The 19,331-nt window shown below is 34.7% G+C and overlaps 1 protein-coding gene across 3 annotated transcripts in view; it reads right to left on the bottom strand.

The window, feature by feature from the left end:
• METAP2 (methionyl aminopeptidase 2) overlaps window positions 1-19,331 on the bottom strand; it is a 41,583-nt gene that overhangs the window by 12,427 nt on the left and 9,825 nt on the right. For all 3 annotated transcript variants that reach the window (XM_059186562.1, XM_059186560.1, XM_059186561.1), the window contains exons 4-9: window positions 15,866-15,968; window positions 6,147-6,308; window positions 4,997-5,178; window positions 4,089-4,183; window positions 3,502-3,598; window positions 290-393 (exon numbers count right to left, since the gene is read on the bottom strand). In XM_059186562.1, the coding sequence (XP_059042545.1) occupies window positions 290-393; window positions 3,502-3,598; window positions 4,089-4,183; window positions 4,997-5,178; window positions 6,147-6,308; window positions 15,866-15,968 (743 nt within the window). The remainder of the gene's footprint in view (window positions 1-289; window positions 394-3,501; window positions 3,599-4,088; window positions 4,184-4,996; window positions 5,179-6,146; window positions 6,309-15,865; window positions 15,969-19,331) is intronic.

The following is a 19,331-nucleotide window of genomic DNA, read 5'->3' as shown; positions in this document are numbered from 1 at the left end:
GGAATTTTATTTTGTTCACTATTGCATCCTTAGTGACTACTAAAGGGACTGGCACCTAAGAGATGCTTAATAAGTGGTGAAAAAACAATCCTTTGGGTAGCCAACTTCCACATCTAACTAAGCCATGGTTTGACCAGACACGATCTGCACATTCACATAGACCAATTCCTATTGGAGTACAGACGGCAAGTTAATTTTGTTCAACATACTACGTACTTAACTACCACCAACTTTAGTTTGGAAAAAAATTAAAATGCTTCATAAAAAACACTATTAATGGCACACATACCTCCATTCTTGTTGCCTCTCCTCCTTTCACAATGGGCACTGTTTTCCCAGCGTGTATTCTATATGGCCCAATTGAATGTCCGTTTAGGTTACGGATTGGTTTCACTGGCGTAACAGGAAAAGACAGTTATTCAGGGCCTTCAAGCGCACAAACAGATCTCTTAGCTTTCTGGCACAGACTTCAAGTATTGACTTAAAAATAAGACATGGCTCTACTAAACAACCCCACATTGGCACAATTACATACAAACTGGAAAACTAGTGGAATATGAAAAGAGGTTTACAGTGTTATCAATTAAAAACTAGAAGGGAGGAAGGGAGATACTGGGAAAAGAACAAATTATGTGATGACAGAATGGGGGTCCACCTAAGGAGGTATCATTAATAAAAGTTATAAAATGCCATGTATACTGTGATTACAAACAAAAAATACAGTTACGGACCAAAAGGTAATGTGAAAATGAGAATTATGTGTCAAAATGACAGAATTACAAAATGAAATTTTATTATTATAGCACAGCTCGTGTGTTAGTGAGGAAAATTTAAATTCCATGGTCCCGAGACCAATGACAAAATGAATTGTGGTATATTCACACAATGGAACACTATACAATAATAAAAACAAAAAGTTGGGATACAGTGAACAACTGAAATAAAACCTAAAGAAAAAAGAACAGAGGAAGGCACAGTTGTATGCATACTGTTTTATTTATTATACATATCAAAATTAAGCACAATACTGTTATTTAGGGATACATAATTAGGTGATAAAGACATTAAGAAAAGCAAATGCAAATATTTCAGCACTCCAGGAAGTGGTTTGCTAGAGGAAGGCTGCTATAATTCAAAAGGGTACACAAAACTGAAGGGCTTTTGAAGTGCTGGGAATATTCTATTCCACAAGGGATTATAGTTTTCACAATTGCTTAACTGAATTTTTATGTTGCATGTATCTCTTCACACATGACATAATTTCACAATAAAAAAGTTTTTTAAAAATCTAGCTTTACCAATTTTAGAATTCTCAGAACAAGCCACCTTTCTTTCAGGGCAGAAGTAGGTAGCAAGGTTTTTTCAATTCAATGACAATGAAAAAATGACAATTATATTTAGGGGATGGCACAGAAAAAACTCTGTTAGCTCTTCAAAAAAATTCACCTTCTTTTACAAATGGTAAGCTAAATTTATTTTAAAATTCAGTAAGCATCACTATTTCTCCAAGACCTGGCAAACTTACCCCAAAGGCCAATCAAAAATACATTTACTTAAGATTTCTTAACTATACCAACCTCACATAAAAACCAAGTTACACAGAAGGAGCAGAGCATAGGAGTATCCATTTGTGTATTATACAGGTTGTGACTGCAGCAGGCTAATTCTGGGACCAATAATGATAAAGGTAACTTTCCAATTCTATAGCTTCCTGATCAAGGTAAATAAAACCACTCCCTTGATGGCTCATTCTGTTACATGGTTTTTGGAAACTGCTGCTGGGAATACAGCCTACTATCCATTTTTTAATCTTCCCAACATTATGATTTGACTATATACTTTCTACTCAAATTAGTAAAAATTAATTATGCCACTCCACTAAAAACCGTGATCAACACAATAACTGTTATCAAAAAAGGGGTGCTGAAACAAAATGAACCTAAAATGTTGCACTGGGTTAATGTAAAGTGTAAGAAGGCAGATATTGATTCCAATATTTCAGGCTGGCAATGTTATGCGGTAACTAAATATTAAGTCAAACTGTCACTTAATATATCCTGAAAGGCAGAACACAAGCCAACCAAAATTATAGAATTAGAAAACAAGAGAAGGAAAGATGGTTTGAGAGGGACTTGAGTAAGCATTGTTCGTTGTGACACCAATCCCAAATCTGGGGGAACGAAATCACAAATTTGTTGCATACTAGTAAATCCCAGGCATTGTCATAAAATTTACAGTTCTTTAAAAAAAAGAAAGAAAACATGATATCCTTAATCCTATTATAGTCAAAGAAACTTGGGTTCTGTTTATAGAATTTATCTAAGTTCAGATAGACCTGTCTGACCCTACAGTATGACTAAGTTTATCTAAGTCAAACTTCGACCTAAGTTTATCTAAGCCAGGTCTAAGTTTATCTAAGTCAGACAGACCTGTCTCACCTCACAATATGTTTTCTTCATTATCCCATAATACCTCCCATCCAAGTGTGAACAGCCTTAAGAGAGTATTTTGATTTGTACTGGTGTTCACAGGATCTGACAGAGAGCAACAAGGACAGATAACATCAGGTTCCAGAGGAAGAACCCCTTCTGTAGTTGGAAGAAACATAATACCCTATCACTATCAGCAAGGTTATGCAAAAAATGCTAAATGATGTGAATTTACTGAGGGCAAGGAAGCATGAGCGTCTCTGCAAAGAGGAATATAAAGAAGAGACAGGATTTGGTTAAAGGAAATGTAGGAAATATTCTGTGAGAAAGTTATTAGAATAGTGGTTAAAGAAAACAGTGAGCAGAGATTAGGAAGGGGGATAGTGGTCAGACCCAGAGACTGGAGAAAGGTTGGAATGATGGGAAAGCAGCAGAAAGCATAGGTGACTCTGGGACTATGTACCTAAGACAGTAGCTAAGAAAGACTAAGAGGCAAAGGGAATAAAGATTAAAGGAAAGACATAGAAGAAATTAACTGGACTCTAAATTCTGGATTCAAAGCAAAAAAAGTGGGGGATGGTGGTGGAGGCATTAATGGAAAGAGTCTCTGGCTTGTCTCTGAGCCTCAATCTGACTAGTCACAGAAAACCAAGTCTTCATTTTGGCCAATCTGGGATAAATCCCTTGGTGTCCCATCACCTATACCAGAGTAGCTTGACAATAGTTCCCACCTAGTGAGGCATTAGTGGAAAGAGTCTCTGGCTTGTCTCTGAGCCTCAATCTGACTAGTCACAGAAAACCAAGTCTGCATTTTGGCCAATCTGGGATAAATCCCTTGGTGTCCCATCACCTATACCACAGTAGCTTGACAACAGTTCCCACCTAGTGACCACAGTTTTCCTAATATGAGGAGGTCATTCATTTCCTCTCTCCCCCATTTTTCCTCTTTGTATTCCCAGGAGATGGAGATAAAGCAGCTGACCCAAAGAAAGCACTCAACACGATTCTGCAAAATTAATTCTGTAAGAGGTCACATGCATTTCAAAATAAGATATAGTTTTTAAAAGTATACCTTGATATGTCTTCCCATCTATTTCAACCTCATAGGATTCCATAACTTCTTGGATGGCCTCACCAACATCACACAGACGGACATCAATTCCAGCACACTAAAAACAAAATGATGTATACATTTTTACTCAAAATGAAGAATTTTATAGCAATTTATTAGTATTTTAAAATAAAGGATGATTAAATAAACTGCTTTGCACATTGTAACTTCCTCTGTAAGTCTTTGGTACAGTGTACTAGAATTACCCACTTTAAAACCCTAAGGGCGGGACGCCTGGGTGGCTCAGTTGGTTAAGCAGCTGCCTTCGGCTCAGGTCATGATCCCAGGGTCCTGGGATCGAGTCCCACATCAGGCTCCTTGCTCGGCAGAGAGCCTGCTTCTCCCTCTGCCTCTGCCTGCCTCTCTGTCTGCCTGTGCTCGCTCGCTCTCTCTGTCTCTGACAAATAAATAAAATCTTTAAAAAAAAAAATAAAAATAAAAATAAAACCCTAAGGGCAGCAGACCAGTCTTACATAATCCAGAGACCTTAAACAGGCTAGAAGAGGTTCAAAATACATTGAATGAAATTGTGCTTCTAGTTCACATACCTTTATTCCAGTGTTAGTGGCATCTTTTACAGCTTTTAATAATGTATCATATTTGGGATTAAAAGTAACAGTAAAAGCACAGTCAATAATCCTACCTGAAAGAGAAAATTCTTCTTTAAGTTGACTTATCCACTAGTCAATTTGTCTACTTCATATCATCTACTCTATTAAACTTACTAGTTAAAAGGAAAATAAAATGATGGGTTCAGATGAAGTACCCACACAGTATTCACAATCCAAGTGGAAAAAAGCATACATTTTACATAAAGGTTTTAGAATAAAAAGACTATTTCCAGTGTTAGTATATATTACTTCAAGATAGTACCAATTCAGTGCTACCCCAGGTGGATAGGCAAAATTATAAACAGAAACAAATCAAAGAGAAAAACCTGGGGAACTAAAGAATAACAATGTGGGCAGAGAAAATGTATAGTTCCACAGACACTGGTCAATCATCAGTTCAGTTTCTCCAATTTAGCAAAACCTCAGGTTAAATACTTTATCTGAGATTTATTTTCTCACCTAAAGTGAGACTTTTAAAAAGATACTAACCTGAGGAGGTTTGAGAGAGAATTTAGAAAAGCCACCAAGTATATAAAGGTTGAGACTTAAAGGATCTAAGTAAATGTTTGTTGTTATACGGATAAATGTCTGAAACAACAACATGAAGAAATGCATGATTAAATTCTTCACACTTTGATACAAAAAATAATAAACCTCAACTACCCAACAGTTTTCATTATATTCCATTTAGCAGGATGCTTAAAAAATCTCAAAATTTACCTCAACACAGCTCTACTGAAAAGTAAGGAATAAAGAAGAAAACTGGAGAGTTCAAAACCTGTAGCCCCATCCAGCAGAAAGACTAGATTTTTTTGGCAAGGGGAGGCTTATTTCCAAGAACTTACCACTTATATGTGTTCCAAAGTCTATCTTACAGATGTCATCATACTGTAATACTGTTGTGTCACCAGCATTTGGAGTATAATGGGCAGCACAGTTATTCAGAGAGCATCCGGTAGGAAATGCCAGGCCTGCATTTAATCCATTCTCTTTAATTAGCTTTCGTGAACAGTCTTCCAACTTTTCACTATGAAAAAAAAAATTGTTTACTTTTACATTTTTATCCTTATATACCCTACAGGTCATCAGGTCCAGAGAGTTTACTAAAAACTCTTAAATTACTTTCTGGGAGTGATCTGAGCACTTCCTAGATATGAATAAGTAGTTCTCTAATGCTATGAAAATAGTAGCTCATCTCTAAAATATAAAAAGAATTTGTTTCCATTAGAAGTCTGAAGAAACAGAACCACAAGATCCACTTTTTACTTAGTTTTCTAGGAAATGAGATTCTTGACTTAGACTAATTTAAATGTTGACTATGTTTTATTTGTTCAATGTTGCGTACCTAAAAATTGTCTGAATTAGAGGACTGTTGCCTTTTACAACTAATTACTTCTCAGGGAAAACTAGAGAAATAACTACTTTTATTGGTTTCTTCATTGCATTATAACTATGTTTTATGACCAATAATTTTAATATTAATTGATAGCAAAATAACAGATTTTCAAGCAGAACATAAGAATCATAATAATGTGTGCACTTCCATATGTAAGGGTACAAGGGTACAAAATAGAGTGGTTGAGGTATAAATGTCCTCTTACAATTTCCTCATTACATCTACAGTACAAGAACTCAGAGATATTTCTAGGAGCTTCACTTCAGGTTTTAGCAAAGTAATAATGAAAGCCAACATTACAATTGGAGTTAGCACTAAAGAAAAAAAAAAGACATCATGTCCTTACAAAAACATGTTTTTTTTTTTTTTAAAGATTTTTTATTATTTATTTATTTGACAGAGAGAGATCACAAGTAGGCAGAGGGGCAGGCAGAGAGAGAGAGAGAGAGAGAGAGAGAGAGGAGGAAGCAGGCTCTCTGCTGAGCAGAGAGCCCGATGCAGGTCTCGATCCCAGGACCCTGGGATCATGACCTGAGCTGAAGGCCGAGGCTTTAACCCACTGAGCCACTCAGGCGCCCCCAAAAACATATTTCTTTTACCAGATTTCTATCATTGTCATCCCCGGCTTGATCCAGCTCATAACATATTTTCTAACTTGTCGATGTGCTTCTGCAGCTTCTCGAAAATCATTCCATATCTCTTCACTAGCTTGATCTAATGCTTTCTTTTCTTCACTCGTGGTTCTCCAAGCAGCTGTTCGCCTTTATAGTATGTACAGCATAGTATTAGTCATTAAGAAACAGCAGATGAACATAAAAGCGGAGAGATAAAAATATATTAATATAAGACATTTTAGATAAAATGCTACATATTCAGTTTCTCTTATTAAATGTTAGCAAAATTTCTGAAAAACAAGTAGTCACACATTTGCAATCCAGCCAAATCAAGTTAAACCTTCTTTAGGACTCAAAAGAAACAAAACAAAACAAAATCTCAAGTGAGATTTCATTCATAGAGACTAAAACTCTGCCACACAAAAAGACAAAATCATAAGTCAGAAAAGAGTCCTAGAAACCAAGGAATGGGAGAAAACAGTAATCCTTCCACTCAAGGTTATAGTCTAAGAGACTTCAAAAGACCACACCAAAATTAGCATTTAACTTCATACACAGGGTAAGTACTAATGCAAAAACTTGACCTGGAAATCTTTATACACCTCCCTCAAAACATAAAATATTGTGTGTTTTTGAAGGATTTTTCTAATTGTATGTATGTACATCTGTATATATTTGTATATCTATATCTATATATGAAGTGATCTTCCTTGAAGGATATGGCTCATATTTTAAAACTGCCAGGAGTACGGGGCGCCTGTGTGGCTCAGTTAAGTGTCTGACCTTTGGCTCCAATCATGATCTCAGGGTCCTGGGATCAACCATGCACAGGGCTCTCTGCTCAAGCAGAGAGTCCGCTTCTCCTTCTCCCACTCCCCCTGCTTGTGTTCCCTCTCTCACTGTGTCTCTGTCAAATAAATAAAAAAAACTTAAAAAAAAAAAAAAAAAGCTGTCAGGAGTAACAAACATTTCTTATCCAGTTTCTGGGAATGAGGAGATCCACTGACTTCCTTTAAGCAGCATTATTTCAAAAACAGTAACTGTTTTCAAATGAACACCTTTTAAAAAGTTTTAACTTTCACACATTAAGCAATATTGAATATACAGCTCACAAACTCAGTGATCACCGATATAGAAGTTGTATTCACTTACAAAAGTGATGCCTTCAAGGAATTACTATTTGTCTTAAAGTATAGTCTACAGGGAAATCCAGCCAGCACCTGTTTTGTCAATAAAATTGTTGCAATACAATTATGCCCATTTGTTTACATGCTGTCTTTAGCTACTTGCATGCTACAAAGGCAGAAATGAGTAACACCCAAGGCCTGAAATATTTCCTATATGGGCCTTTATAGAAGAAGCTTATACAACTGCTCTACACCAAGTCCCTAAGTTAATGGCCCCAAATGCTGTTTTTCTGTCACTGTCAAGTTCATTATGATTACTTTCTACTGCAGCAGCTACCTGTGTGCCAACATCTAACACCTCTAATTTGCTACAAAGACTCAAAGGGGCTGTCCTATGTCTATTTAAGGATACTTAAGCATCACAGAGGCTTCTTTGGTTTCTTTTGTTTAGAAATGTATTTTTTAATTAATTGTTTTTATTAACATATAATGTGTTATTTGCCCCAGGGATACAGGTCTGTGACTCGTCAGGCTTACACACTTCACAGCACTCACCCTTTCACATACCCTCCCCAATGTCCATAACCCAACCACCCTCTCCTTACCCCCCCAGAAATGTATTTTGAATCTGTATACTGATGTTATCAGAAAACTGAAATATTGCAACACCATCTGTTAAGGTCAGTTTAAACTCCACGAATATATAAATGCATATAAACTACTTTTATCAGAATAGTGAAGACTCAACAAGCAATTCCTAATAAAAGTATTCAAACGAACATCCTTGGACTAGAAGGTAACAGGAACTAGAAGGTAACTCTTGACATGCAGCTCAATCTTTTTCAGCTGCAATATAGTTGCCCACTCCATAATGGGACAGACAAACTGTATCTCCTGACCTCCAGATATAACTCTAGTCCATTCTCTCCCATGAATCTAAAAATCTTTCCTGGGAACCAAGAACCCAAATATTCTAAGAAAACATCATTTTTAGGCTTAAGAGTACTGGATAAAGTCTCAAATCAATTTTTAAACTAAACATATCACAATTCTTCATATCACATCTCTTACATGGGCCATAACTCCAGCACATATACTACAGCCAAACCTATATGGACAGCCCTGCCCCCAAAGCCAAACATTTTGTGAAAAACAAAAATATCCTCAAACGTTTTCTCCAGAATGATAAGATGATAAGACTATTTTCACAGGGAACTGATGGGTATCAGCCATGAAAATGAAATCAGTTACTATCAATTCACATTTCTTTTCAATTCCTCAAATTCACTTCCTGTAGGTTAAAATGTTAAGTATAATTAAAATCCAAATGCTATTTGACTACATTTTAGAATCACGACATAATACAATAAAGATCGCCAATACTGAAATCAATAAGCCTCACGCGATCTTATACTTCTGAAGTTGCATAGCTGATTCTTAGAAGCAGTGAATTCTTTGAAAGAATGTTTATGGAATGTTATGGAATGTTCTGCCTTCTTGGTAAAGAGTTACCACTTAAAAAATGGATTAAAGAAATTATTTTTCTAAGTCTTGAGTTCAAATCGAAAGTCAATAGAGTAATATTCAAGCTCTAACATCATAATTCCAAGCTCGTACTATTTCTAAGAAAATATGATGAAGGAGCCTCTCCCCTTTTCCTAAATATAACATTTTGACCATCAGTTTATTTAGCAAAAATAGAGAAATTAATAAGATGGAAAAAAACCCTTCTGAGCTCATAATAAATCTCTGAAAGGGCAATTAATTCATCCAACTGACAGAGGTGGGTTAGAAATGTTTAAAATATATCTATGCAACAAAACTATCAGAATAACTGCTTGAAAGAATCTTTACAGAAGTGTTTACAGAGTATATAAATTCACACCTCTTTCATAGTGCTGAGTCTTTTCAATATTTCATCATTTTTATTAGATTAAGAGCATAAAATATATAAGTCAAACCAAAAGACACAAAGGAATCCAATTAATTTCAGTTAAAACATTTCTGAACTCATTGCATACATAATTTAAAGAATAGTTATATTTGTATTTTTAAATCACTAAATGCCACATTTATAAAAAGCCATTTAAAAATGCATGTCTTTCGGGGTGCCTGGGTGGCTCAGTGGGTTAAGCCTCTCCCTTTAGCTCAGGTCATGATCCCAGGTTCCTGGGATCGAGCCCCACATGGGGCTCTCCGCTCAGCAGGGAACCTGCTTCGCCCCCTCTCTCTGCCTGTCTCTCTGCCTACTTGTATCTCTGTCAAATAAATAAATAAACTCTTTAAAAAATAAATAAAAACAAAAATGTGTGTCTTTAAAAAAATAAAAACAAATAAATAAAAGTGCATGTTTTTAACCCAGAAATAAACACACACACAGACATGATACCAATTCTTTCCTCTGAAAACTGATCCTTAAAAGGGGAAAAATAAAGCATATTTTAACTTGGTCTATAAGAAACTGTAGTTAACTGATAAAGTTAATTGATACCCAGTGGATAGGGAAAATTCTTCTTACAGGTCAGCTAATAAATGTAGAAAGAAGAACAGAATTAGAAATCCACCATTTTGCAGTCCCCAAGGAAATAACTGATAAAGCATGGATAGATACTGAAATAATTAAAAAGTCGTTGAAGAAAAGGATATTCCAATCGCACCAAACTACCCCCACAGATTATTTGAAAACTACAAGAAGAAAAAAGTACCTTTAAAAAAGAAACAGCTGGCTATTACCACATTAACCAAGTGATCAATACAGTAAAACTAGTAAGAGAAAAACCTGACCTTATACCTGATGCAACAGACTATGATACAATATAAAGAATATAGTATCACTTTTACGTTCCTGCCAAAGTGCTTAATCTAACCCTTTACAACTAAATCCAGTTTACAGAAAATAAAGACATAGAGAAAAAAGCTTAATGACACCACAAGGAAACAGTAAAAGAAATCCCAAAATATAAGACTTTCTAAACTACCTGGTCTCTTCAAAAAGTCAGTGCAATAGAGAAGAAGGTAGAGATTCTAACTATATGCACCATATGCACCTTGACTAGATCATGGTTTAGAGGGCAAAAATAGCTAAAGACATGTCTCAGGGATAACAGGGAAAAAAATTCTAAATATGAACTAGGTACTTACATTATACTGGAAAATTACTGCTAACTTATGTTAAGTGTGATATTTGAAGAATATCTAATTCTTGGGAGATGCTTGAAGTTTGTTTTTTTAAGTAGGCTCCACAACCAGCATGCAGCTCAACTTGGGGCTCAAACTCACCACCCTGAGATTAAGACTTGAACTGAGGAGCACCTGAGCAACTCAGTTGATTAAGCTTCTAACTCTTGATTTCAGCTCAGGTCATATCTCAGGGTTGTGAGATCCATCCTCAACAGGCTCAGCTCTCAGAGTGGGAGTCTGCTTAGTCTGCTTCTTTCCTTCTTCCTTTCCATATGTCCCCACCAACTCCCTCTGAAATGATTAAATAATCTAAAACAACAACAACAACAAAACAAAACCTGAGCTGAGATCAAGAGTTGGACACCTAACAATTGAGCTACCCAGGCACCCCATTGCTTGAAGTTTTTAGAATTGAAGACTCAAAAGAGACTTGGGGTACCTGGCTGGCTCTGTTAGTAGAACATGCAACTCTAGATCTCAGGGTCATGAGTTCAAAACCCATGCTGGGCTTGGAGATCTAACTTTAAAAAAAAGGGGGGGGGGGAGCACTTGGGAAGCACTTGGGTGTCTCAGAGGGTTAAGCCTCTGCTTTCCGCTCAGGTCATAAGCTCAGGGTCCTGGGATAGAGTCCCGCAACTGGCTCTCTGCTCAGCTAGGAGCCTGCTTCCCCGCTCTCTCTCTGCCTGCCTCTCTGCCTACTTGTGATCTCTCTATGTGTATCAAATAAAATCATAAAAACAAAAACAAAACCCCAAAACTTATTTTTTAAATGCTCTAGCAAAAAAAGAAAAATCAGTAGAAAACACATACATATACAGAGACATATAAAAATACTGCTGATTTCTTTACTAACATGAAAACAAATTTAAAAATGGGTTATAAAGCTGTTTGCAGAATAGTTCTATCTTGAAAAACATTCCCAGGTATTTATAATACACATCTGTATACCTCTGTATACAGGAAGAAAAAGCATGTCAACAGTGGTTTAAAAATTGGCAGAATTTAGATTTTCTTCTTTTTGCTTATCTGTATTTCCTCTCTCTTCTAAAATGAATATGTACTGCTTATAGAACAAATGCCTACTAAATTTAGAAACAGATACCAAGCATTTCAAAATAATTCTTCATTCTACTTCTAGAGACCCAGAATAAGAGAAAAAATCAGATCTGATTAATATACAAGGATGTTCATCACAAAATTTTTCCTAATGGTAAAAATCTGAAAGTTCAAAACTAGGGAAATATTAAATAGGGAAATCACTAATAAAATTGTGTTAGGTACAAAACAGAATACCATTATAATCATTCAAAACTGGCATAAAAATTTTTAATGACACAGGAAATACATAGAGAATGTCAATTTTTTTAAAAGGAAAAATTACTAATTACAAGAGGAAAAATATTAATGACACACTAGAGAAACTGAATAATACCTTATCATGGTGATAAAATCTGGCATCATCTGCCTCCAGATATGACAACCCTGAATTATCTACTTGTCTAGTATTCCATCCAAAAATACACAAACTACTGGGGCGCCTGGGTGGCTCAGTTGGTTAAGCCTCTGACTTTGGCTCAGGTAGTGATCTAGGCAGGCTGGCCCTGTGCTCAGCAGGAATCTGCTTTTCCCTTTTCCTCTTTCTTTGCCCCTACCCCTGCCTGTGCTCTCTCTCAAATAAATAAATAAAATCTTTTTAAATAATACACAAACTACCCTCAAATTAATTCAGAAAAAGTAGTATGTATACAGATTCACCAATATATTATTTTCCACATTTACCTTCCATCTTGCAAGGAGATAATGTTATCGCATTGGTAATTATACAGTACATGTATAACTGTCATATTCCATCAGGAAAGAGAACAAAGGCGGCAAATGTTAAAGAGAACCTGAATGAAAGGTATGCAGGAGTTCTTTGTACAATTCTCTTAAAATGGAATTATTTCAAAATAAAAAGTTAAATAAAATATTGTACTCAACCTGGGTGGTAGTTACACAGGCGAGTTCTTTGTGATAATTTATGCAATTTTTAGTAAGTTTATGAAAAAAAAGAAAAGAAGGGAAAAAAGAGAGGCAAACCAAGAAACAGACTCTTAACTATAAAAAACAAATTGATGGTTAACAGAGGGGAGGACATACAAAAGACAGGTCAAACAGGTGATGGGGATAAAGGAGTGTACTTGCATTATGACATACACATGAAACTATATGTTAACTAATTGGAATGTAAATGTAAACTTAAAAAACAACTGAAGGGAGATACAAAACTATATTTAATACTTTACCAAGTCTATAGGAATACTGATTCTGATCTATTTGCAAATAATCAAAACTGATTATGTGAATGTCAAAAAATATCAAAACTTACTGAAGAGCAACATAATCACAGTAATTTTTTATTTTTCCACAGCATACAATATTGCTTTTCAATATTCAAGTATTACTAAAAAAAAAAATTTACAACATATAATTAATATCTTCATCTGTTTTTTAAAAAAGATTTTATTTATTAATTTGACGGAGAGAGAGAGATCACAAGTAAGCAGAGAGAGAAGCAGAGGGAGAGGGGGAAGCAGGCTTCCCACTGAGCAGAGAACTCCATGCGGGGCTTTATCCCAGGACCCAGAGACCATGACCTGAGCCTAAGGCCGAGGCTTAACCCACTGAGCCACCCAGCTGCCCCTTCTCTACTGTTTCAAAAAAAAGAAGTTATTCTATCTCTATATTTAATTTGCAATAGAAAATGATGGTAAGAAGGAAAGGGTAATTTCTAAGGTTTATCAAATCTCAATTTTTCTTGTATTAAACATTACTTCAAGTCTTCCACCACATTCACATGGTTAAAAATTTTAAAAATCTTGACCACATCAGTAACAAAACCATAAAACATTTAAGAATAAATTTAACAAAATTTAACAAAAAATGAACATACCCACCTGAAAATAAATCAGATAAGTGAAAAAACATACTAGGACAATGGGTAAGACAATGTGACACAATTGTCAATTTTCTAAACAAATACATAAATGCAATTCTGACTAGAATTCTAAAGAAAGCTATTTCTATGGGTATGTGTGTTAAGACTATAAGACAGAATAGCTAAATATAAAAAGGAATTGTATTTGTTGTGTGGGGCAGAGAAAGACTTGCCTTATCAAATTATCCATATATATTATAAAGTTGTTGATAATCAGATCCAAATAGTACTAGCGTAAGAATATACAAATAGATCAGAATAATTGAAATTGGTTGATTATGAAAATATAGTTCCATTATATGAGAATATAGTATATGGCAAAGGTGGTCATTCAATTCAGGAGAATAAATTATTTAATAAACTATTTTAGCACAATTGGCTATTTGAAAGAAAATAAAATTGGCACTCCCAATCCTACCCAAAAAAACTCTAGACTAACTGAAGATGTAATAAAACAGAGATTAAGAGTTTGAAAAAAAAAATCTAAGAGACCGCTACAAACCCAGGAATATAAAATATAAACATGCACTGTATACAAAAATTTTAAGACTTTTAGAACAGCAAAAGAACAAAGCCAACAATAAAAAAATGCTCAAAATTATTAGTCTGGGAATCATAAACTAAAGTATTAATATATTCTTTGATACAGCAATTCCACTCCTGGAAAACTATTCCATAATAAAACTGCCATAACATAAGGAGATAATACACACATACACATGTATATTCTTAGAAATATTTATTACAGAATGGTTTGTAGTATTGCAAAAAACAGAGACAGAATGAAGGCTGATCAATTAGAAAACGGTGGAATAAAGTATGGCACAGCCACACTACGGAATATTATGAAGCCATTCAAAGGAATACCTGCTATTCTGACTGAGTTGGAGGGCTTTCTAAGAGATAGTCCTGAAGGAGAAAAGGTGAGGAAAGTGTGCCTATGATTCCATTTTGGAAAACAAGACCAAAAGAGCCCCTTTACATAAATGGACATAGATGTACACATATGTAAGTGTATAAGAATATGGAGGGTTACCTGCTAGGTGATTACAGGGGTCTGGAAAGAAGGGAAGGAAGAGGGAACAAGCAAAAATAAATGAATAAAACAAAAAGACTGTCTTTAAAAATAAATGTGATTATGTGTACTGTGAAAATTTAATTAATGTGAAATTATATGTCTGTGACATTTCAAAAACAGACACTTTAAGACAGGAATAGTGACTGATGAATTCGAATTCAAAGAAAAGATGCTCATGACACAAAATTTCAGAACTTTATACTTATTCACTGAAAGTACTAGGAATGAAGGAGGGAGATTAAAATGTAACATCATGTTCTTTCCTGAAGTTTAAAGAAAAACAATGATGTCTTTACAGGTCAATGAAACAAGGCTACAGTAGAAGCTTTCTTAACCAACTATTGCAACCACTGAATTAACTGATGCTCTTGATTCTCTCTGTAAAAGTATACTAACCAATGCCCACTGTATGCTGAATATGAGGGGCTGACAGGTTCCTGTTCTGAATAATAATAACAGCAGCTAACACGTCATATTTACTATGTGTCTGTTACTCTCCTAAGTGCTTTACATATATTATTATTCCTCACAATCCTATGAAGTGCTCATTTTATAGACGAAGAAATAAAAGGAAAGACATGATAAATTACTTGCCCAAGTCACAAAGCTAATAAGTGTTAGAGCTGGGATTTAAATGAATCCCAGCTTCTATGTTCTTAACCAGTCAGCGTAATGCCACTGAGTGTCTGCTGACCAGGTGAAATGTATCCTTTCAAAACACTTTCAACCATCAGGTGATGCATCTGCAAACTAGTGTAAGTTATCTGTACTTGTTACTATAATTATGTAATTCAGTTATATAGTACATAAAAGGAATTTTTCCAATGAAACTAAATGGACTACTCAGAAAAATCTCAATAAAGGGAAGTCACCAAAAAATACCTCTGTCAAATTAAGCGCAGCTGCAAATGGTTTGAGGAAAAAAATGTACATATCCAGTATCAGCCCTCAGATTACTCAGCTTGTATTCCTCAGGGAAACTCAAAATGGATTACATTTACAGACAATATATTATGGATATAGCTTATGGGAAGAAAAAAGTGGAGTACAATACAAATCCATGTTCTAATACTGAGATTGATGAAAAACAAATGTTTAAGTTAACTTGTATCAATAAAAATTTTTTAGTTTTGTGATCCCCACCTTAACATACTTTTTTGATTAACTGAACTACTACTGGTCCCAATCATTTTGGATAAGACGGCTTCTACTGTATTTTCTATAACAATTCACAAAGCTTTTATTAAAGTAGTGGAGCAAAGTTCTGAAAAAAATCAAATCTGCTTTACTGCTAAACTACACCTTTCAAAAGTCAAACTGGAAGTTATCTTATGATTCTTACCCATCTTGTGTGGGTGGGTACTCGCATTCTTGTCCTTTGGGAAATACACCGTTAGGATACAGGTCACATATTGGAACTGAGGGAGGGTCTGTTTGAACTTTTGCTGTGAGATACAAATAAAACATTAACTTCTGTAGTTAAAAATAAAATTAAGCAGTTATCATTACATTTTTTCTCAGTTCCTATTGGCTGCTGTATGTCCTAATTTTAAGGAACCTTCTTGCTATCATAGCCTTATAGTTAAAAACAGAAGATATTTCACCATGCTGGCCACCTCCTCTCCAATTTACTGTTGCTTGGGAATAGAAATATTCAACTCCTTAGAATTCCACTATGTATTTAAACAGTACATGTCTTGGCAGAAAGTATGTTTCTAGTATTTTTGTCTTCATTTACTACACCAAAAGTAGAATAGCACATAGAGGCTGGTTTTCACAAATAAAAATCAAAGAGGAAACAAGAAAGTATGAAAGAAACCCTACAACAATGAGGTAAAAATATAACGCTATTACATATTAATAAGTGAAGAACTTATTTCAAGGGTATATTAGGTATAAAAGTTAAGAGTATACATACCCAGTGCTAAAAAGAATTTAGGTATCCATATACAAATTTCCAGATACTTAAAAAAAGTTATAGTCCTTAGCATACATTTTAAGGACATTATTTCCCAAACTATATTCTAAAAGACACCAGTGTTCCAAGATGATTTTTAAAAATATCTGGAGATTTGTCTTAAAAATTTTTTAAATACACAGAACCAGTTATAGAATTCCTACTATATAAAGAACTGCCTTTTAGTAATGAATGCTGTTCCCAAAAAATGCCAGGAAGTCTATTAATTTATGCAGTGATATTGGACACTTGATGCATTTCTGTAGCACTTCAACTACTGAGGTGAAATATGTGGTGTCCTTTTGATTGTAACTGGCCTTATGGATTTTGTGTGTCTTAAAGTTTAACACCATTTTGCTCTCTTTTTTCTGCAATGGGGGAAAAAGAACTATATAAATAAAAGTATAACCATTTATTGAGTCACATCATTTACCCATGGAACCATATTTTGGTCTGTTCTTTTAATTCAAACACTCAGTACCTCATGAGCACCAAATGTTTTTGACTTTACATAATGTTTAAAAGTGTTCTATGGGCAAATAAACTTGGGAAACGCTTTAAGGTTCCTCCTAAGAGGAAACATTAGAATTTAAAATAAAAAAAAGATCTTAGAGCTCACCTAATTTTGCTTTACACTTAAATCCGGGAATCGCATAATACTCCTGATATATGGCAGTGTGCTCCCAACAATGCAGACAATCTATCTCTGAAGTGAAAATCCATTCATTTTGAAAGAACTCTATTAGAAAGCTCTTCCTACACTTCTCTCTCCCTGTTACTTTCATCTGTTAGTTCTAGCTTTATTCTTCACAGTTGAAAAAGTTTTATTTTTAATTTCTACTGATTCCTTCCTCTGTATGATGAGAAATCACTTTAAGGGATATGGTTCTTAACACTTTCACCTCTATTTGCCAACCCTGAAACTGTCAATGTTCCTTTTAAGTTGGTATTAGAACTGACTAAAATGGCCCAAATAAGGTATAATTAATATAAGGCTATACTACTGATTCTAAAAATCCTACACCTATTAAATAGTTACGACTCCCTGCTTTTTGGCTCACATTATACTAACACTCAAAATCCTTAGACCTTATTACCCTGTACTAACTTTATATAGGTCTATTAAATTTCAGCTTGTTAATACCTGCCTATTTCTCAGTTTTCCTGATCTTTTGAAAGCTTGAGTTTTATCAACAAAGTACTACTGCACTGCCCTCAGCTTTATCTCAGCTACAATTCTGATAAAGATGCCTTTTATATGTCCATAAATTATTAACACAGAATAAAAAACTCAAAATGATCATTAGAGAAAAAAATCTGTAATCAAAATATGAGAGCTGAAGTCTAGCCTCAACCACTTATTAACTGTGACTTGGACAAATGGCTAGATGTGCCAAGCCTCAGTTTCCTCATCTACAAAATGAAGAACCAAATGAAATGCTGGGTAACCTGTGAAAACTGTAATATACTATGTCCAACGTATTATCTAAAACTATGTATAACAATCTGTACTGTAGTTACCATTAACTATCACGTATAATTCTCTCACTTTAGAGATGAGGAAATTGAGGGCAGTGAAGTCTATAATTACATTACTTGGTTTATTCCACAAGTGATTTATGACAGCCTACAAGGATATATAAAATACACAAATAAGACACAGTAAATTAGAGAACAAAAATCAAAACATGGAAAGAACATAAAATAGTACCTGAAATACCACCAATACAAAACCACAGATTTGACTCTAAGCCCTCTAGGAGCCAATACTTAAACATATGCATGGGTCATGTTTATGAGATAAAGCACATTACTCAGGAAAAGCACAATTATTCTTGATACCAAGATCAGACAAAAGGCTGTCTCTTGAGAGTACTCATAAAGAAACAAAATGAAAAGTAAGTTCAACATCCTCAGAGGAAGCACAATAAAAAATGATGGCATCATACTAAAACATCTGTCAGTGGAGGAATTTTACCAAGGGCAAATACAAAATAGCCCCTTATTTACCTTCATTAGGGAGTAATATAAGAGTATTGGGAGAAACAGTTCTCTCTCAAGCCATTCTCAGGTAATATCATGTCTCACAAGCACACTTTTAACAATTTTTGAACGGAAGGAATATGACATTACAATCACTGGAAGATTCCTAAAACACGGGTAACCCGTGCTCATTAAGTACAGACTATGCTAGGGACAGAACTGACATCCTATGACTAGAAGGATCTGAAAATAGATGCCTGAATAAAAAGAAGGCTATCCCATCCTCATCTGGTGACACAGTTGGAAAATTCCTGGTAGAGCCAAAAGCTTTCTTAAAAAACATTTAAATATTTCTCTTAACATAGATATAAAAATGAGTCAAGCCTCCAATATTCTGATTCATAAAATTTTAGCCTGAAAGATTTAAAAGAAGGTATAACCAGATACTCAGTGGTCCCTATACCCCAAAGGGCACAAGATTAGAACTTGTTCTGATTCTCAACCCAACCTTTATTCCCCAAGACTATACAATCTCCCCTTGGTCTCCCTAATAGAATATCAGGTCCCTGAAGAGGTTTGGTTTGCCATTTATAGAAACAAAACACAAGCAGGATCATATTTTAAATGAATACAAAATAGTATAATGTTATTAATAAAATTCAACCATATATACAAATTTTAAATAATGGTACTCTTCATTAAATATTTATCAAGAATCTAATAATTTCAAAGCTGGCAGGTGAACTGCATACTATGTTTATCCTATTATGCACAGTAGTATGACTTTATTCATCCCTGACAGAATTGCTACTTGTATTATTCAAGTTTTAAATTATAAATTTCATTCCTAAATTGTAGTAAAATGCAA

The sequence above is a fragment of the Mustela lutreola genome, chromosome 8 (genome assembly GCF_030435805.1).
Source record: "Mustela lutreola isolate mMusLut2 chromosome 8, mMusLut2.pri, whole genome shotgun sequence".
NCBI lineage: Eukaryota > Metazoa > Chordata > Mammalia > Carnivora > Mustelidae > Mustela > Mustela lutreola.
This window is presented reverse-complemented; position numbering and strand designations above follow the sequence as displayed.